Source organism: Erythranthe guttata, chromosome 1 (assembly GCF_056151865.1).
Source record: "Erythranthe guttata isolate IM_541 chromosome 1, IM_541, whole genome shotgun sequence".
NCBI classification, from domain to species: Eukaryota; Viridiplantae; Streptophyta; class Magnoliopsida; order Lamiales; family Phrymaceae; genus Erythranthe; species Erythranthe guttata.
In genome coordinates this window covers 719,922-739,959 of record NC_142533.1, presented here as the reverse complement: position 1 = coordinate 739,959, position 20,038 = coordinate 719,922, and the positions used below count along the sequence as shown (strand labels likewise).

Genomic DNA, 20,038 nt, shown 5'->3' with positions numbered 1-20,038 from the left:
CTTCATTTGCTCTTTCCGCCGTAACGGAAAAATCAATGTGAAACCCAAAATAGTTAGAAATAATGAACCAAACCCTGTGTTCGTTGTAATTTTTGAAAACTCCAGTTACAAAAATCAACTGCACATCATTTTTCATTGAAAGTAATTCGACTTCGATCGATATATGTCGTTATAAGATAGTGAGACAATATCCATCCCGATGCACTGATGCTTCAATACATGGCTCATCGGGCTAAGGACCGTAATTAGCTTTAGATTATGTATTGGGCCTCTATCTTACAACTACGGATTTGGGCCCTTCCATTAATTCTTGTTGTAGATCGAGAGTTGATTGATTTCTCAAAAAAAGAAAAAAAAAGAAAAAGATCGAGAGTTGATCGACTTTCTGAAATTTTACCTAACTACAAATAAATTACGAATTTTGATAGCTTTAAATTATTCTCTGAATTGATTTACTATTTCAAGGTAGATGATCAATTGGGACTGCATTGATCAAATGCCATCTTCCAATGCAATTTGAATTAAAGAATGAAACGACTACGATATACCAGAACCCGTACATGTACGTCTCGAGTATTCGGTTTAGCTAAACAAAAATCACAAGTAATCTACATCTTTAAAACTTGCAACCACAAGCTCACATTTACTACAACAGATTACAGTGCATAACTGGACTGGAAAAGTTGGATAAACAACATACACCAAAAAGAAGAAAATATAATAATAATAATAATAAATCCTTACATTGAATTGTACTGTTCTCTTTCTTCTTGTATGGTCCGAAAGATTCTCGCAGCAGATTCCGAAGCAGACAATCCATTACGGGGCACAACCTTAATCACCCGCGTTGGTTTCAAGGCATCCACAGCAGCTGGGGTAGTGGGGAAAAGCGGAAGCATATTCCTTCTTTCAAATTCAACACCGTTGCTTCCTCTTTTACGCCTCCCACTCGGGCTACTAGCTGTGCTCCCTTGCATTTCGACATCCCATAAAGCGGGCCCGCTTTTTTGTACAGCTGGGCCTGCAGCAGCTGGGGCTCGTATGGTCTGTTCGGGGGGCGGGCCCGAGAATGCTGACGTGTCCATAATCGGGACACAGTAAGGAGGGAAGTAGCCGTGGGGGGGGAACTGAGGGAAAGAAGGTAAATGATGATATTGTGGCGGTGGTGGAGTTGAGAAATTTCCCACCGTTGGATTCGATCCAGGGGGGCCGCAGCCCCCTCCACAGGGTTGGCTGACGAACGGGTACGGCTTATATACCAATCCTTCGGATGGGGACATAACGGGAATTAGCCACTGGTGACCTTGCGGTTGTTGATGGAAGCACGGATTTGTTTGAGTGGAGAGAGATGTTTTTTCAACAGTGTTTTCTGCAGAGCATTCTTTTTCTTGGATTGGTTTATATGAATCATCGCCTTTTCGATTGGGAATATCTGGAATTGATTTAGCTGTATAATCCAACGGGGGTTTATTTGCAGGTGAAGAAGCTTTTGTGGGTTTATTAAAATACGGGGAGTCCTCTAGCAAAAGGTGTGGAGATGCAGCAATTAATCTCTGAACCTGATTTATATGAAAAAAAAAAAAAAACAGTCCCATATCAATACGAAATCATATGCATGAGAGGAAAAATAAAATAAAATTAAAATAAAAAAACTATGTAATTAGAAGCTAATTAAAACTAAATAAACGTCGTCACCTTTATCAATCTATGCAACTCGAATACTTGAACTGCAAAAGCTCTTTGTTGACTGAAACGAAGAAAAGAAGTTAGGTCAAAGACACACAGCAGAAATCTTACAAAGCTTGGAAGAAACCACCACTTTGGCATTTGCGCCCAATAAATTCTAAAATTTAATCCAACAAGAACAATACAACAAGAGGCCCGAAACATGATAAAGATCAAACCGAAGGTGACACGGCGCCATTAATCTTAGATGGTTTGTTTTTCTAACCTTTTCCCGTCTCGTTCCCAAACCGGGAATGCATCTGCATTTTAATTATCTACTTCTCCAGCAACATTAAAGGAACGAGATAACAAATCCGGGAAAGAAGAACGTAGACAAGGAAAAAGAACAGACCACCGCTGATTGACTCACCTTTAATTAAAACGTGTACACTGTCACAGAACCCACCATGGTGTACACAAAACGTGATGCTGCGGTGGCTGAAAGAACTAAATTTCCTCATTTTGAGAGATTATTAGATTCTGCACACACCAGTAAACCCACCCACTATTTAATGATGCATCAAATAGATCTATATAAATTAGAGGAAAACGAAAAACATCCCACATCCTAGAACTGGTGCCAGAATCCAGATTTTGACTCCAACAACTAAATCATGATTAAACCAAAACAATTAAATCTCAATGTACAAAAACACGCACAAAATAAACGAGATGTGGCGTAAGCGAGCACAACAACTTACTTAGCAATAGCTGTTCTGGCTTTAAAGAATTGCTTCTGGCCAATTACACCGACAACGTCATCAGGTGTTATATTCACTCCGTTTACAGCCTCCAAAACGGAAGTTTCCGAAACACTGTCGCCCCTCTCTAAGCCTGTTTCAGTTGGCCTACAAGGCCCATCTTCACCAGACACTGCGTCGTGACTAAGATCGTGGACAGTGTTCACATCTTCAGACGGTAAAGCTTCCTTCGAATTACTAAATAAATTTCCTTGTCCTAATGGCTCAGAACAGCGCTCTTGTAGTATAGATGGTGATAGTTTTTCGCGGTCGGTGTTGTTGTTATATTTATTGAAGCGTTTACTAGGCATGGGGTGGATGAAAACGGGAACTCGGCACTCGTCTTCATCCGATTTCTTTCTCTGCTCTACTTGCGCCAACTGAGTGCTCAAATCGGAATAGTGTTTGAATTGGTGCTCCGATTGATGTCTTGGAGGCACCTGACCGTTGAGAAACATCTCTCTCTCATTTCCACCACACTGCAAGTACAAGTTGCTAGCACTGGTCAGAACTAAAATCGTTTTACAGAAAAAAATCTCTCTCTTTCTACCGCCAACTAACGAATAAGTGAACACAAGAAGATGTTTGATACATTTTCTAACTCGATTTTCAAGAGATCTTTAGCCTCCTCCAATACAAATAATCACATATGAAATTCAACTGGCTAAGCGACAGAATAAATGGTTATATATAAGGTTATAACTACAATAGGAGCATGCGAGACATGATACCGATGAATAGAAACTTGTAATGCAAGAAAATGAAGATATATATCATAAGTAAGCATTCAAGTTCTAAAGTCACCTGGCTCGAAGGAGGCACCAAATTGGCAGGGCCATTATTATTAGCTGTATACGGAAGCATCGAACGACTGTATCTCTGAGACGGAATGCTGAGCTGTTCGTAAAGCGCCATCTTGTTTCTCGGAGGAGCTCTCGGCCCTCCTTTCTCAGTATCATTCACATGAAGCCTAGGAAACATTGGTCCTATACTCTTCTCCTCGTCTTTCCCTCTCTTCATCCTCGATATATTTCTCGATACTGTACCGCCTTTTTTTTTTTTGTTTATATATACGCTCTTCAAACGCCCGAAATTACGAAGCTCTAAAACTCTGAGAATCAAGATAATTCACTAGGGTTACCATAGATCTACACACAATCACACACACATACATGCGGATGTGTGCAAGGTGTGTAGTTAAAAGATACATGTGTATGGTGAGATCTTACCCCAGTGAAGCTAACCAGGTGTAACATGAAACAAACAACTAATTTCCACCAAAAATAAGGCAGTTTTCATGAAATTAGGCTTTCTGAAGCAAACCCTAACTATCATTTAACAGAACTGTATCTAATTACTTCCTTAATTGCAATTAATTAACAAAATAAACACTCACTTGCAATTTGCAATTGTCAAAATTAACTAATCTTCCTTTTTCCCCCAAAAAAAAAAATTTCAACAGCTACGAAGAACATATGCAGAAATGAAACTAAAAAAAAAGCTGAAAAAGAATAAGGCATGAGAAAGCAGATACCTTATCAGCTGCAGAAATCAATAGAATCTAAAAGCGAAGAATAAAAATGGAAATCGAGATGAAAGAGAGTTGAGGATTCAATGAGAAGATGAGAGAGAGAGAGAGAGAGGTGTGTGACCGACAAAAGAGGAAAAAGTGCAAGGCTTTGTGGGCCCAACATGTGGATAGAACAGAGCCTAATACCTCCTTAAAATATGCTTGTCAATAAATAAAATCTCATTTTTAGTACATCTACCACTAGATTATTGCCTAACCAAAGGAAGGAAGACTTTTGAAGATCAGGTCTACTGATTGGTTTTTTTTTTTTTTTTTTTTTTTGACACGTATGCAAACATTAAAAGAATTAATTTAATTTGTTTTAGAAATTATGAGAATTGTTATTTTGAATTATTAATTGGAGTTTCTGGGATTTTTAAGGGTATAAATAATATTTACAGTATTTTGCTAATTAACTTGCAATGCAATTACTCTATATTATATTACTATATATATTAGATAATAAATATATCTCTGAAAGGAAAATTAAAACTTAGTCAAACCATTCTATTAAGGAGATCAAATAAGATCTGAATTTGGTAAAAATGCAATAAACTTCCGTTCATTGATTGGTCGAATGTGTATGTCACAAAATCGCACGTAGTGCATCGAATATTGAAAGTATACGGTGTGATTTCGTCCGTGGGGCTTCCGTCTTCTTCAAAGCACCTTAATCCGTACTCCGATGATGGCACCTGCAACGCCGGGAGGGATTTCCGGCGGGAAAGCTCCGACGATCAAGTCAGTGATCTAAAGAGATAAGTATATGCGTGATATTGAAGTGAATAGTGTATTCGGGTGTGTGTGTGATTAATGATCCCTCTATTTATAGGTGAGGAAACCTTGGCCTCCAAGGTTTCCTTTTTTAGGGTTTGCTCCTCCCTCAAGTCAAGTGTTTTGGGCCTTTATTATTTTGGGCATGTTCTACCTCGTTTTGGTACTGGGCTGCGAGCTATGATATTTCCAAGTCGTCATTGGGGAACCGTGGTTCGACATCTTTCCTCATATTGACGAATTGGGTCTTTTCAGTTCATATATACTTGTTTCGGTCATAATGGCCCATATCACGGTGCTTATTATCATTATTATTATTATTTTTTTTTTGAATATTATTATTATTCCTGAAAAAAAAAAAAAGGAAAATTACACAAACAAATCATATGGGCTATGCATAACCTGAAAGCCCACAACCTTTTTCAACTTTTAGGCTATCCGATTTTGACCATATTATCATATTACTATTACTGGATTGTTGTCAAATAAATCATATGGGCTGACCTGATAGCCCATAAACTTTTTTCTTTTTCTGGGCATGGCCGGCAGCATAAATTTTAAACTAATTGGATCGGTAGCATCCTTTTGTTACTTGGTTAAATAATTATTTTATTGCAAAAATTACACAAGTATAAAGAATTATAATAAATGTAACTTGACTTTGGAAATTTTATCATGTAATAGTGTGATAAAAGATGGAGAGTTAATATTTAATAGAATTAAATTAATAAGGGTAAAACATGAAAATAAATGTTTATATGTTGGGAATCTAAAATGACAGAAAATATGGAACAAAAGTATTTCTATAAAGTGACAGTCATTGTGAAAGGAAGATCAAAAATGGTGAGTTCTATTCTATATTCCAAAGATACAGAGCTAATTCAAACATAAATAATCAAGACTTCTTTTCGAAAGAGAAATAATCAAGAGTAAAAAATGAATGGAGTTGAGACGAGTGCATTATTATGTAGTCTTATTTAAATCTTTATTGATTTTTTTAAATGACAATTTGTTTAGATAAATAATATAGTCGAGTTCGAACATGTTTTGAACCGAGCTTCAGTTTAATGCATGAGTTCGAGCATGTTTTTAACCGAGCTTCAATTTAATGCACAACTTTTTATATATATGTACCGGAAAAAAGTATTTATCACAAAATATCTAGACTAACACGAACGTAGTCACAAATATCGCAAATATGAGACGAATGAGTTGACATGACGGATGAGCTGACTCGACAAAAACTCGGGTTTTTGCTCGGACTCATGCAATTCTAGTAGTCCATATGCTTACTAGCCACAAACTTTTTTTTATTGTAATATTAAAAGAATTATAATAATTAATAAAAAATAATTAAAAAATAACAAAATAAGCGGAAAAGGCGATTTTCACTAGTCATTTACTGCGAGTGATTTAAGTCCCAAAAATTGGCAAGTGGGACTGAAGTCGATCACGAAAATGGTGAATTACATGTTGATGATAAGCGCCGACCTTGACAACCTCACTGATCTTCAGCCTCAAGACGGTTGCAACGATCCCAACTTCACCTACTACTTCAAGGTACCTTTCCATTCACACTGATTTTCGCTTTTTTTTTTTTTTTTTTTTTTTCCCCTAATTTCTTTATACGATGCTTTTGTTGCGTCGAAGCATCGTTTAGGGTTTGTGCTTCAATTCTATTGCGTTTTTGTTTCTAATTTCGCTCGTATAAGCCTTGAATCCTTTTCGTTTCCCTGATTGATGTTTGAGATCGATCTTATCCGCTCAACTGGTTAAAATTGAATTTGATTTTTTTTTTATCTTGAGCAATATGGCACTGAGTTTGAGGTAAATTAGGTTGCCTGTAAGAAATTTTGTACATAATGGTGTGGGATTGAAAATGCCAAGGATGTATTGGGGAACCTAGGTAATTATCTTCACATGGCTTTGTTTGTGGATTTTAGCCATTAATTTAATCAGTTATAGATGAGGTTTCTGTATCTTTTTTATGGTTTCTGCTTCTCTTTCAGCATTTCTTTTTGGTTGAAACTTATGGTCGTTCCGCGTTACTTTTGTGTTGTTTTATTTTCTTTGTATGATTTTGTTAAAACCGGTTTCATGATGTTTCCGGAACTATGTTAATCTTGTATAGTTCAGTTTCACGTCGCTTCAATTTCATCTGTTCTATATTTACACACTAAATGCAGAAGTACATAGTTCCTGGAAAGGTTTCGATATTTTATGTGGGTAGTTATAAATTCAGATGCATATGTGCATGCCCAAAGACAACTGCCGGTATTTTTCAATTTTCATTTGAATTTCTTTCATATCCACTTTTTCTTGGTTAATTTGGTAAAAACATTATCCATAGTTAATATGCTCTTTAGCTTACTCTTGTCCCTTGTTAACTATTGATGTAGCCGTTAGCCAACTCAGTCGGACTGTTTATTGCGAGCACCGTTGAATTTGGTGCAAGTATTATTCCTGAATTCAACTCATTTTGCGCATTGAATCACGGAGTTAATCTTATTGTATAGTCTTTATTATCCTTGTTATAGTATATCACGAGCATTTGGGCATCTTACTGAAATTTTGCATTCTCACTCTCTCTCTCTCTCCCCTCTCTCCCTCCCTCCCTCCCTCTTTTTTAAATGACTACTGTAGAGATGCCGACTTCATCTCATTTATCATTTCTCTTGATATTACAACTTGTTTCTATGTTAAGTTCATGTTAGCAAATACAAAATTGATCTGGGGTTCAGTATGTATACTTACAAAGACTCTTTATCGAACCAACTTGAGCTGATAATAGTGGTTAATCGTCAAAGGTTCCTGTGGATTTTGAGCGTTTAGGTTATCAGTTTCACTGATGTATTTTGTCGCATTTTCACAGCTCAAGTGTGGGAATTGTGGAGAAGTAACCCAAAAAGAGACATGCGTTACCTTGAATGAAACAGTTCCTTCTACAAAAGGAAAGAGTGACACTCATCTTGCTCAGAAGGTTGGGCTTCATCTTCCTTTCTGATAAAATCTACCATTTTAGAACTTCGTTTAACCAATCGGTCTTTGTCTACTCCTCTAACTGTAATTGGTGCATATGCGTTTATTGAATTAGATCAAATTTCTCGAATTCATAAAATCCCGTAAGTATCCATTAAACACTGAAATTTATTCTTCTGGTAGAAATGACCTTTTTAATGGTAATAAATATACTGTCAGTTTCTTGATGCCAATGTTAATTAGTGTCACAATTGATCAGTTTTGGTGTTTCAGCTACCGCCAAGCCTGTAAGATATATAATCAACTATTAGATAAATATTAGAATTGTAAGATATATAATCAACTATTAGATAAATATAATTTCTAACTCTCTCTTTATATTTGCAGTGTAAGTTTTGTTCTAGGGAAGGAAATGTATCTATGATTGCTGGCCGAGGCCATCCTCTTACTCAGGAACATGCTGAAACTGGTGAATTTGCCCCTCTGATGATGTTTGATTGCAGAGGTTACGAGCCTGTGGATTTTGCATTCGGCAGTGGATGGAAAGTTAAGTCGGTAAGTCTTTGAATTTTATTTGCACTTAGTTTTTCCTTTTGTATATTTTTAATTTACCGTGGATTAAATTATTTTCTGAATTACATCATCGCCATGCTTAGAGATCCTTAATAAATCAATGCATATATTACACAAAAAATGGTTTTGAGTTGTCAAGATGTTCATAAGTTGAGCTGTAATCATGTTGATTATTCCAGAAGTAGGAAACTGGCTGATCTCTAAATACCTCGCCCGATAACTCGTAACCATGGCCAATTAAGTTACATGTGCAAAATAATTACAAAGACAACTATTGCTATCATATAAATTGATGCTTTAAGATCGGGAGCTTTTAGCTGATGCTTGAGTATTTGTCTGCGTATCGAAAATGCAAGCGAATGCCTACTTTAAAATCTATGTTATATAAACACAAGCATCTCCATTCTATTTCTTTGTACTTAATATTATCTTGCCATAACAACATTTTTTTCCGTAGATTGAAGGAACAGCGTTCAATGACATTGACTTATCGGTAGGGGAGTTTGCTGAATACGACGAGAAGGGAGAATGCCCCGTCATGATCTCCAATCTCCGTGCTAAATTCGATGTGGTGAAGTAGCTCGTAAAACATTACAATCTCATGCATTAAAAAAGTGAGGGTAATTTATAAACTAACCGCCTCTTCGTAATAAGTCGTTTTATAAAACTGATGAATATTCCCCCCCTTGGTGTTTGGTGTATGTTGACTTGAGAATAACTGCATGTTGGTATTGCATTACCTTGTCAGTTGTCACATACATTATACAGTTTGAAGCTTAAATTAATATCTTAGTAATTGTCAAAGCATCACAGCTGTATCTGGATTATTCTAGATGCTCAGTTTCCTCTACAGTTTTGCATATAATATGATCTTTAGCTATTTTAATATAGCACGACTTAGAAAAAACATGGCCTTATAGTAGCACGACTTTAAATTTATGGTTATAGTTCACCATAATTTTGCTGCAACGTACCTACCTCGACCGGAGTAAAAAATTCCCACTTTGATTATTTATTTAAAGAAATAAAATTCATAATTCCATGATACTGTATGTAGATGTAGATGATTATTTTTTTTTTTTTTTTGGTAAAAATTGAAGAAAATAATTAATATCACATATCTACCAAAATTTTACAAATTCAGTGGAGCTTTTTCAGCAAAGTGACATTGTGTTAATTGTTTATTATTGAAGAAAAAAATAAAATTGGCCATTTTGTGGTAAATCCAATACCGGACAGCTACAAATTGGGATTAACAATATTGATTAGCTTACATTAATGACACCTTAATCACCATTTTCCCCTCCAAAATCTAGGATAGTCGATACGATGTCGTTTTATTATGTACCAAATATAATAAAATGGAAAGAGCCCAACAAATAAAATCGCCACCAAACCCCCACCCCACCCCCACACCACCCCCACTTCCCAATTTCTCATAAGCATGTGATTGTGATATTATTACACATTCTTAAAAAACATAAGACAAAGCACATTACATTCCTCAATTCCTCGCACCACTTTTCCTCTCTCCTTTCCGTTCCCTCCTAGATCTTTTCACCACCTCTTCTCGTGCGTTGTTTCCTTCTCTCTCTCTCTCTCTCCTCTCTTTCTCTCTCTATAATTTGTATCAGTTCCTTTTTCTCGTAGAAGAGTGTGTTGAAGGTTCTTTGATTTTGCGGATGGTATTACAGTAATTTTTCCTTTTTTCCGTCTGTCTATATATGGCGTGACTTTTAGCAAACCCCACAAAAACAGCACATTTTCCAATTCCAGTTCTTCGTCTGTTAATTCGCTAAACCCTTCAATTCAGCAATTTCATTCCTTCCTTCCTTTTTTTTTTTTAATTACTGCAAGGTATTTCAATTCATGGTTTGATCCAAATTTATTTCAAACCTCGACGGTTACTCGTTATTTCACCTCAATTCTCTGCGAATTCGCCCCCTTTTTCCTTCGTTTCTCTTTACTCTACTTGGGTAAAGTAGATTAAAGAGGCGCCGATGTATAAATTCTGATCATATAGTAATTCAGCAATTAATTGGGGAATTTGCTATTCAGAGTGATGTCGTCATTTTTCTAGAGATTTTCGAGTTTTTTTTTTTTTTTTTGAGGAACTATTGGTATAAAAGTGTTGTACTTTATGCAAAACAAGGTTGTACATATGGAAGAAGGTAAAGATCCTGTAGCTGCAAACAGGGCAGGCCAAACCAGGGTTTTGCCCCAAAGGCTGCTACATTTGATTGTATTTTTTCTCGCACTATGCCTCACTTTCTCCGTTGTTAGTATTTACATGATTAGGTACTTTAGTGTTAATAGTTTTGTCACATCTGTAACACCTACCTTACTCTCCTGCAATAAAGAATTGAATACATTAGAACAATGGATTAAGCCACCCTCTAATTTGATGCACGGGATGAGCGACGAGGAGTTGTTCTGGAGGGCGTCTTTCGTGCCCCGTTTGAAGAAGTATCCATTTAAGAGGGTCCCGAAAGTTGCGTTCATGTTCTTGACAAAGGGGCCTTTGCCATTGGCACCTCTTTGGGAGAGGTTCTTCAAGGGGCATAGTGGGTATTATTCGATCTATATCCACTCCTTGCCTTCGTTCGAGGCTAATTTTCCATCCTCGTCTGTGTTTTACAAGAGGCAGATACCTAGTCAGGTATGGTTTTTTTTTGTTTTCTTTGTGACGCCTTATTTGCTCGAGCTGTGTGAATAATTTAAATTGTATGAGTTGAGTACATTTATTAGAAATTTTACTTTCTTGATTAATTCGTAGCTCGTTGAAGTAAATATTTGTTGGTAATTTTCCATGTGATTATATGATTTACGGGATTGGTGTATCTGGTAATTAAATTTGTATCAGTCGACTGGAATTGATTGTGCGTTTACTGCGTTGCTTGCTTAGACAAATGAAACAGTTGCATTTTACAGTCCATTATTATTTAATTTTATTTCACTTATAATTTAAATTACATTTTTGGGGGACTACTCGATCTAGGTATGCCTTCTGTTAATTGAGGCGGTTTAGTTTTTCAGCTAGATAGTTCTTGTATGTTGTTCTACATCTGCATTTCGGTCATGTGGTTTTTCTAATTTTCCACCTAATGGTTGAAATGATTAGAAGCTTCCTTAGTTTTCTTAGCCTAATTTAAACATGTTGGTTGTCAAGAATCAAGCTAATTGGACGCCATATCGACTAATCAGTGGTTGACTGTTTAGATACATAATTTTGTTTTCACTAAATTTACGAGTTTATTGCATCTCGTATCTGTGTGTTATATCTAATTGCTAAAATACACCCTCCATGTTATTAATATTAACCAAAACCCCTTTACAATGCGCTTATTAGGGGGCGTTTGGTAACAAAAATTGAATCATAAACACGGGGAGTTTATTTAGCAATTAGAGAACACAAGGGGGTGTTGAATGCAATAAACCCCCAAAATTTTACTTTCAGATTTTAGCGTTCTTTATCTTACTGTACTGAGCATCATCTCCTATGCAAATTACTTGGAAAATGGCAATACCAGTATGCGGGGTACCATGTTGCAGTTTCAATGCAGGCTGATTGATACTAAAAAGTTTGTGTTTTTGAGAATTTTAAGGTTGATTAATATGGCTGTTTGTAGAAATTTAAGGTTCTGTACTCGGCATACGCAAAGACAACTCCAACCCGTCTCTGTATGCTGTAAAATATATAGTTTCCAGTAGAAAATTTTAATAAACTTATCGTGTGCACAAGTCATTACGTAATCAAGTATCTACATATGTACCCTTCAAACTACTACGTACCATAGAATATTGATTTTCTTTTTATTCTCGCTGATTTCTCTACGTGGTATATTTATTTTGCTCTCTATACTAATAAATAGTTTGAAAATGATTTTCCACAGGTTTCGGAATGGGGAAAAATGAGCATGTGCGATGCAGAGAGAAGACTAATAGCCAACGCCTTACTCGACATATCAAACGAAAGATTCGTCCTCTTATCCGAATCATGCATCCCTCTCCACAACTTCACCACAATCCACAGCTACATAACCGGATCCAAATACAGCTTCACGGGCGCGTTTGACGACCCTGGTCCATTTGGGAGGGGCCGCTACAACGACCACATGTTGCCGGAGGTCGACATCAAAGACTGGCGAAAGGGCTCCCAGTGGTTCGAAGTCAGCCGCCAGCTGGCGCTGTACCTCATCCAAGACAAGAAATTCTACCCTAAATTCGAGCAGTTCTGCAGGCCGGCTTGCTATGTGGACGAGCACTATTTTCCAACGATACTGACTGTGCAGGCGGGGAATCTCTTGGCCAATAGGAGCGTGACTTGGGTTGACTGGTCGAGGGGCGGGGCCCACCCTGCTACATTTGGGCGGTCGGATATTACGGAGGATTTTTTTAAGAGGATTTTCGAAGGTGAGAAGTGCTTGTATAACGATCAGCCTTCTTCTGTTTGTTCCCTTTTTGCGAGGAAGTTTTCTCCTAGTGCTTTGGAGCCGTTGTTCTTCTTGGCTCCTAAGTTCTTGGGATTTTAGCCTGCTATATATTTTGATTTCTTATTATGGTTTAGAGAAAAGGTGAACCTTCTTTTTTTCTTTTTTTTCTTTTTTTTTTCTTTTTTGGGTATAGGTTGGAGTTTTAGAGAATGATGAGATATTCAGTGTCAAATCTACTGCTACATTTACACTCACCCACACAGTGTGTGTGGTGGATTGGCATCCATAACGTAGCAGCAAATTGAGTATAATATGTGAACAGAAAAAGATATGGGGTTGTTGTAGTTGTTTATATTTTGTTGGTATAAAGATTCTTATATAGTGAATTAGTGATCACAAGTTTTTCTTTTTATCTGTTTTCTAGTTCGATTTGCCAGCTGTGTATAGATGCCCCGCCTAACCGCACCAGACCAAAATTTGCTCAAATTAGGGGTGTGAATGAGTCGAGCTCGCCTGTTTTGGAAGGCTCGAGCTCGAGCTCGACTATTTGAACTCGAACTCAACGAGTTGAGATTTTCTGGCTTGAGCTCGAACTTTTATGAGGTTTGGTTAGCTCGAGCTTTAAAAGTAATTAGCTCATTAATAAAATAATTCTATTTTTTTAATAATAATAATAATAATAAAAAGCTCGAAAGCAATTTTTTTCCTTTTATAAGCAAACGTAACTAACATATCTTTTATAATTCGAAATTCACAAAAGGAAAGGAACCACCGAAATAAAATGATTGCTGATGAGTTTAGTACGCTGTCGTATCAACCAGCTGTCTATCCACCAATCGCCAGTTGTAAATTCGGGCAGCTGCCCGTACAACCTAGCCTCTGCCCCTAACGCCCTCACCCACCACTTCTCACTCGGTATATAAAGCGACGAACACCCTTGATTCTCGAATTCCTACACTCTTACACGCACTAATACACCTTTCAAAAACACGCAGGCGTTGCAATGGCGGTGTCTCAGACGAAAGCTTTACTGGTTGCAACTGCAATAGTGGCAATTTTCGCCCTCATCGGTGGTTCAGCGGCGCAAGAGGCTCCGGCGCCAGCGCCGGCATCATCCGCCGGAGTTGCTTCTCCGTCGTTCGCGGTTGGTTGCGCCGTCGCCGTAGCTTCGTTCATCTTCGGTTCCGCACTGAGGATCTGAGAATACGTAGTATATATAGTGTGTATGTATAGGCTGATTGCATTTTAGGCATTACTTTTGGAGTTCATTTTGTGTGCTGTGCAGATCTGTTTGGCGTTTGTTTGCTTCTGTTCTTAGCTGGAAATATTCTTCATTCTTTTCGATTTTTATCCCACATTTCTCTGTTTGATATCTTGTTTTCGTGGAAATATTTTAATTTCATTCGTTTCCTTTCACAGTTTCTTTGTTTGCTTTAATTCGTTCAAATTTCAACAGATCCGAATCTTCGAGCTAATCTTACTATTTGATTCGTTAAATATGTCAAGTTAATTGAGCTACGCTTTATTTATTATACTAAAACAAATCAAGTGGGCTTTTCCTTGGGTTCTTATAAGTGAAAATCCAAGTGGGCTTGGCTTTTAATTTGGTGATTCGGTTCGACTATTCTTTTCATTGGCCCCCCATTTAGGAGATATAAAGTTGGTCGAGCAAAAAAAGTGTTCATAAATTATTTAAAAAAAAAAAAGATTGACTTGACTTATTCGTGCAACAAAAAAAAAAATAATAAATAAATAAAAGAGAGACACAACACAAGTTGATTGTATTAAACGGTATATAAATTTAACACCAAATGGTGAAGTACAAAGATACAGAAGGAGACATATTTAGATATATATATATTTTCATCAAAGCTGAAAGCTGAAAAACTTCAACGGATTTCTTCAGAAAATTTAAGGCTAGCTAGTTGTTTCACAATTAATTAATTAATTAATTTCCGTCTACTCCGAGTCGGACTCCATGTTTCCCATAGCCTTCAAACCTCTTGGTCTCTGAAAAAATATAAATAATTATTACAAGAGTAAAATGACGAACATAAAAACGAAAACAATAAACGAGCTGTTGCAATTCGATCCTAAAGGGAAAATATAGTACCTTCTTGGAAACCTTCTTCTCTCTGACCTCGTAACGTTCAAGAGTCAAATCGCATAACCATGCACCTGGACTCACCAGCTGCAATATATGCAAAACAACAATTAATTAGTAAAATTTTAAGTTCGTTTATCCGTCAATTCGATTATTATTGCAATGTCACATAATTGTTATGGTAAGTGTTTGGTGAAGATAATTAACATTATTATTCATCACAAACTGAGAATACAAACAATTAAAAAAAGAAAGACAATGTGCTGTACTTTGTCCTGTTGTGCTTGGTGTGTTTGAGAAACATTAATGGGGTTCACCCACTGAACCAAAGAAGAAACATGAAAAGCAAGTACCCACCAACACCACCACTGTGTGTGATTGGCATATTCCTCCCACATTATATTATTCCATACAAATTCAAATTTATTAAATTACTCCAAATATTAAATGGTGCCTCTACTATATGTACAAGATAATCATAAAAAATATACTATAGGCCAATTAACAAATTTTCCTTTGGGAGTAGTTGAATAATTTGTCAATTCAAACAGTAAATATTAATATACCAAAAATAAAATAAAATAAAATAAATTAAATGGCCCCCATCTATCTATATATAATATATAAACAAAATAAATTAATGTGGAAAAGGGCACGTGTACACCTAGCCTTGTATGACTTCTAGTAAGTCCATTATTCCAAAGGCCACGTCTTATATATGTCAGCCCTCACATGCTTCATGCTATCAACAAATATCAATTAAAAAAACAAAATTATCTAAAATTATTCTTGGTAGCTAAATTATGTATAGCATTTACAATAGCAAGATTTTATTTTATTTCGAATATTAATTGTATAATCTTAGTTCATTAGCACACGGATTTCAGTTACTGAATCAGCTAGAATTACTACTGTAACAGTAGTTAATGAAAAAGAAGTATATCACATTTTTCCCACCTAATACAGTAAACAAATCATTTAATGTAATACTGATTTCATGCTTGTTGAAAACTCAAAACCAAATTAAAAGCAAGAACAGCTCATCAAAAAGACTTACATTGAGTGTGCGCTGAATAAACTTTGCTCGTTTCTTGGGCCTCTGTGGGAGCTTGGAACCTTTAATTGCCATGAAATCCTCTTCTTTCTCCTTATTCGTTAACGCGATCACGAACTTCGGCGGCCACACGGCGGCGATCGTGTCGCCGCCGGAAGATGAGCCGCCCTTTTTCCCATCTTGGGCTGTCTCTGTTGACCCAGAACCACCACCACCACCGCCGTGGTGGTGGTTGGTGTCATTATTGTAAATACTATTATTGTTGGTGGTGTTCTTGTTAGTATGGTGGTGGTGGCTGCTATTATTATTAATATTATTAATAATAATTGAGGCACCACTTTTCTTTTCTCCTCTATCTGGAGATGTAAATCCCCTAGCTCCGTTGCTTTGTTGTCCCCTCATACCAATTGAAGTCTCTGAATTCCTAATTTTGAATCAAAACACAATAAATCAGATTTCAGAATATGTGCATCATCATATAATAAATCTAAAACTATAGAGCAAAAAAAAAAAAGAAAAGAAAAGGACAAATACTATCTAAATATCTACAAGATTGAGACAATCGAAAAATAATTAAATTAGTATGTAACAAAATTTAATACAATAAATAAAAAAACACGGTAAAAAAAAAAAGTAAAAGGTTTTCAAGGGAAGGAAGGAAATTACAGGAATAGCCTTGTGGGGTAGTGTTTGAGGAGGATCACAGAATTGGGCGACCAGTTTTGCTTAGAAAATGGGGGATGGTTGTTAAAAGTGAGGATGTGGTCAGCTTTTCGATATACAAGGGTCAAAGTATTTGTGGATCGTGTGTGTATATATTCTGTGCAAATACAGTGTTTCATTTGAGGAATCTGAGCCGTCCAATTTGAGACAGGTTACGTGTCCCAATCTTATTCTATATATGTGTCGTGGATCTAAACAACCTAGCAAATAAACAACTCATAATAGTGGCCCACTTTTCCCCAAGAAAGAAAAGGCAAGGGGTGTTTCTGCAATTTCGCTAAACATGATTTTTGCTTGATAAAATAATAATAAATAAATAAATTATTATTACTCAATTAATAATTGACGAAATAGAGCAATCAGCACGCCATAAATTTCTTATCTGCTTTTTCAAAGAAAAAAGAATTTGCGATTAAAAAATATTAAATATCCTTTACTGGCACATTAGCACGCTCGTCCCCATCACTAGAGCAACTAACCCCTTGACCTAATTATTTTGTCACAAAAGTTTTTTACTCGCAAAATTCATTATTAATAAATCACATTTAGGATTTAAACATAGAAATAGTAAACAAATCATTTCAACCATTATTACCATCTTATCCCCGCGTGGAACTCACGTAAGACCACAAAAACATTTAACTTAGATAAAAGGAAAAAAAAGAAAAGAAAAGGCAGCTATCTTACCTCAAGATTCGACGTGACGGAGAAGCCGGACGCTGACGGAGATTCAAATATCCGTTACTCTTACCAGCGTCATTATTTTTTGAATTCGGATCTTTAGTATGATTGAGATCCGACCTTATGACCCGCCTGTCGATTCGGGTGGAGGTGTTTGCACGCTGAACCGGTCCAGAACCGGAGGAGTTATTAATCTTGTTAATATGATGGTCCTTGGCCTGGGATTTCATGCAGCGGAGCCTTTTTCTGTTCCCCCACTGCAACACGAAGTCAGACGACGTCGTCGTAACTGCTGATCTGGATTCGGATCTTAACAGCAATCCGTCTCTATTGACGGAGTGAGTATTGTTCCTCTCCATCTCCCCCTTTCGTACACCTGTGCACCACCGTTAAATCACGTTCCATGGTTATTAACGGAGTTATGCTCTGTTAACTTAAAGTTCTGCTCAATTCCGAGTCACATTAAAAAAGAAAAAAAAAGAGAGAGAGAGAGAGAGAGAGAAAAGTAATAAAATTTCAAACGGTAGAGAATTATATTTCCGACAAATCGGAAAAAATGGAGAGAAACGATGTCGCATCGGAAATCACACAAACTTTTTGGCCAATTACAAAAGAGTTGTATTTTTATTTTTATTTCATTTCTGGAACAAGGAAAGAAATGGAGATGAATGCGTGGTTTCATCATCAGTGAATGATGAGATGTAATTTCTGGAAAAAAAAAATATATAGCCATATATAGTATAGCACTCTTTTTAGTATGCAGTTCTAATTTTCTGAGGCAATCGATCCGATTTGATGAGGAAAAATTAGTAAAAAATGTTGATATCTGAGATTCAGAGGGCGATTAACACAAGGAACGAGGTGGTTGGAGTTTTAACACGTGATTTTTAGGTTCCAGATTTCGAAGAAGAAGAAGTTGGATCAAACACAGAAAATTCTGGGGAGAGATTTTGGTGAAAGTGAAGCTTAAACAATTTGAAGTAGGAGGTTGGAATTTTGAAGAAGAAGAAGAAGCAAAAAGTAATTGTCACATTACCGGTGAATCTCAATTATCTCCCACCGCTGTTCAAATAAAATATCTTTCACCGGAATTGACTGATTTCTGCGGAAGAAAAATATGAACTTTCTTCTTCCTTCCGAATCAGTTAAAACAGAGTCCTCTGAATCTGTGATAACAGAAGCCAGAATTAAACGTTATTCACAATACAATTTATACGTTGATTTTTCTCATCTTATCGAAATAAATTTTACCTTAGAAACTCCGAATTTGATCGAGAATAGACGAATTGATTTCATACAGAGCGATTTCAGCTGATTTACTCTTCAAACCTCCGATTTAGCGATTTGACGGATTAAGGTTCCGATTTCTTTTCTTCACCAGGATGCCGATCTCAAATCTCACAGAAATTTACCTGTCAAACAAAAAACAACAAATCACTCCCAAAAATAATCAAACAAAAAAATGAAGGCATAAAATCGTGTTAACAGAATCAAACTTCTATATCTTCTCGAAGACGACACGGAAATGTGTACCTGTAGTTCAAAAAAAATGGTAAATCAGAAAATCAAACTCATATCGCAAGTAAAATTTGTATACAGAGTGAAGAATTTCTCATCGGGAACACAAAAAAAAGGAGGTTCAGATCATCTGATAATAGGAAATCCTCTGCATTTCCACTCACCAAATTCCACTGCTAAAATTTCTGTAAATTGTCCTAGAAATTATGAGAGAGGAGAGAGAGAGAGAGAGAGAGAGAGTTTTGTTTTCTACTCCTTGTGAAGAAAGAAAATAAAGAAAACGAAATACTCTCCCCTTTCTAACACCATTTTTATACCCTCTCGTTCTACATTTTCTATCCGCAACCATTAGAATAATATCGACGGTGTGGATCGCTTCTCGTTTTAACTCTGATAAACGGCGTTAATGTTATTGTATGTGCCCCACATAAACGCTGGATGACGATTCACGGCGTCAAATTGTCTGACGGAATCTCTTACGCCGTTAGTTTGCCGTTTTACGTTTTTTTTTTTTAAATTTGCAAAGTTTAATCGTGGAGCCTTCTCGTTAACCGGTGCCACTGGCTCCTAGCCTATTGATTAACTTAACCTTAGTTAATTAAATTAACTATGGTTAGGTTAACTTAATCCTCTGTTTTGAACGGAGAACCCACTGGACTTTGGAGTTCGGAGAAGCCAATAATAAACAGTCTTTTAGGTCATATTCTCTTGGATTGTTTTTGTGGTAATTGGAACAAATTTTCGAATTTCATCGATTTCGGTCCGATTTTAACTTCCGAAAAAGTTTGAAAATTTTCTAAAAGGTGCTAATTTCGTCCTGACCCGCTGATTTTTTAAATTAAAATAAGACCGTAATTCGAAATTTAATATGTATTTCAATTTCATTCAAATAAAAATCGAAACTTTTGTAGGGTATCAAACTGCCCAACTCCATAAAGCCTAAATAAATATAAGTTTCCCTTGTGCAGTATTGATTACTGCCAAGGAGAATATATATATATATATGTATAACAGAAAGATAGAAAAAAAGGGTGATTAAATTGAAAAATAAATAGATAAAGGATATCAGCTCAGTCTTCCAATTTTCACACCAGAAATTCACACTTTCAGTATACACCACCAGAGTACCTCAAGAAGAACAAATCTTCTTTCTCTCTCAACACA

General features: G+C 36.4%; 4 protein-coding genes across 8 annotated transcripts; 2 read left to right on the top strand and 2 right to left on the bottom strand.

The window, feature by feature from the left end:
• Positions 1 to 545: 545 nt before the first annotated feature.
• Positions 546 to 4,217, bottom strand: LOC105977030 (protein EARLY FLOWERING 3). Its single transcript, XM_088814823.1, has 5 exons — positions 4,000 to 4,217; positions 3,270 to 3,576; positions 2,427 to 2,944; positions 1,696 to 1,747; positions 546 to 1,559 (listed from the first exon to the last, which is right to left on the bottom strand). Exons 2-5 carry the CDS (start codon positions 3,483 to 3,485, stop codon positions 741 to 743), a joined length of 1,605 nt encoding a protein of 534 aa, XP_088670949.1. The 5' UTR covers positions 3,486 to 3,576; positions 4,000 to 4,217; the 3' UTR covers positions 546 to 740.
• Positions 4,218 to 6,150: 1,933 nt separating this feature from the next.
• On the top strand, positions 6,151 to 9,165 carry LOC105977112 (uncharacterized). Its single transcript, XM_013002382.2, has 4 exons — positions 6,151 to 6,369; positions 7,682 to 7,789; positions 8,176 to 8,343; positions 8,819 to 9,165. Exons 1-4 carry the CDS (start codon positions 6,268 to 6,270, stop codon positions 8,939 to 8,941), a joined length of 501 nt encoding a protein of 166 aa, XP_012857836.2. The 5' UTR covers positions 6,151 to 6,267; the 3' UTR covers positions 8,942 to 9,165.
• Positions 9,166 to 9,781: 616 nt separating this feature from the next.
• On the top strand, positions 9,782 to 13,180 carry LOC105977247 (glycosyltransferase BC10). Of its 2 annotated transcripts, XM_088814890.1 has the most exons (3): positions 9,782 to 10,363; positions 10,420 to 11,020; positions 12,255 to 13,180. In XM_088814890.1, exons 2-3 carry the CDS (start codon positions 10,502 to 10,504, stop codon positions 12,891 to 12,893), a joined length of 1,158 nt encoding a protein of 385 aa, XP_088671016.1. In that variant the 5' UTR covers positions 9,782 to 10,363; positions 10,420 to 10,501; the 3' UTR covers positions 12,894 to 13,180. The 2 variants fall into 2 exon arrangements, with proteins under 2 accessions (XP_088671016.1, XP_012858002.2); XM_013002548.2 differs by having other exon boundaries at positions 9,827 to 11,020.
• A 1,393-nt stretch (positions 13,181 to 14,573) lies between these two features.
• On the bottom strand, positions 14,574 to 19,605 carry LOC105977130 (uncharacterized). 4 transcript variants are annotated; one of them, XM_088814865.1, is made up of 8 exons: positions 19,039 to 19,605; positions 18,853 to 18,889; positions 18,608 to 18,768; positions 18,393 to 18,522; positions 17,363 to 17,732; positions 15,956 to 16,376; positions 14,908 to 14,985; positions 14,574 to 14,804 (listed from the first exon to the last, which is right to left on the bottom strand). In XM_088814865.1, the coding sequence occupies exons 5-8, from the start codon at positions 17,713 to 17,715 to the stop codon at positions 14,754 to 14,756; spliced, it is 903 nt and encodes a 300-aa protein (XP_088670991.1). In that variant the 5' UTR covers positions 17,716 to 17,732; positions 18,393 to 18,522; positions 18,608 to 18,768; positions 18,853 to 18,889; positions 19,039 to 19,605; the 3' UTR covers positions 14,574 to 14,753. The 4 variants fall into 4 exon arrangements, with proteins under 4 accessions (XP_088670991.1, XP_088670992.1, XP_088670986.1 ...); XM_088814866.1 differs by lacking the exon at positions 18,853 to 18,889 and having other exon boundaries at positions 18,890 to 19,229; XM_088814860.1 differs by having other exon boundaries at positions 18,608 to 18,889; positions 19,039 to 19,229.
• Positions 19,606 to 20,038: the final 433 nt, after the last annotated feature.

Excerpts from the sequence above, each read along its gene's own strand:
- LOC105977030 (XM_088814823.1), bottom strand. The coding sequence starts at position 3,485 with ATGAAGAGAGGGAAAGACGAGGAGAAGAGTATAGGACCAATGTTTCCT. Across the intron at positions 2,945-3,269 it reads TGGTGCCTCCTTCGAGCCAG|TGTGGTGGAAATGAGAGAGA; the intron begins GTGACTTTAGAA and ends TTGTACTTGCAG. Across the intron at positions 1,560-1,695 it reads AGTTGCATAGATTGATAAAG|GTTCAGAGATTAATTGCTGC; the intron begins GTGACGACGTTT and ends CATATAAATCAG.
- LOC105977112 (XM_013002382.2), top strand. The coding sequence starts at position 6,268 with ATGGTGAATTACATGTTGATGATAAGCGCCGACCTTGACAACCTCACT. Across the intron at positions 7,790-8,175 it reads ACACTCATCTTGCTCAGAAG|TGTAAGTTTTGTTCTAGGGA; the intron begins GTTGGGCTTCAT and ends TTATATTTGCAG. Across the intron at positions 8,344-8,818 it reads GTGGATGGAAAGTTAAGTCG|ATTGAAGGAACAGCGTTCAA; the intron begins GTAAGTCTTTGA and ends TTTTTTCCGTAG.
- LOC105977247 (XM_088814890.1), top strand. The coding sequence starts at position 10,502 with ATGCAAAACAAGGTTGTACATATGGAAGAAGGTAAAGATCCTGTAGCT. Across the intron at positions 11,021-12,254 it reads AGAGGCAGATACCTAGTCAG|GTTTCGGAATGGGGAAAAAT; the intron begins GTATGGTTTTTT and ends GATTTTCCACAG.
- LOC105977130 (XM_088814865.1), bottom strand. The coding sequence starts at position 17,715 with ATGGAGAGGAACAATACTCACTCCGTCAATAGAGACGGATTGCTGTTA. Across the intron at positions 14,986-15,955 it reads TTATTCAGCGCACACTCAAT|CTGGTGAGTCCAGGTGCATG; the intron begins GTAAGTCTTTTT and ends CATATATTGCAG. Across the intron at positions 14,805-14,907 it reads AGAAGAAGGTTTCCAAGAAG|AGACCAAGAGGTTTGAAGGC; the intron begins GTACTATATTTT and ends ATATTTTTTCAG.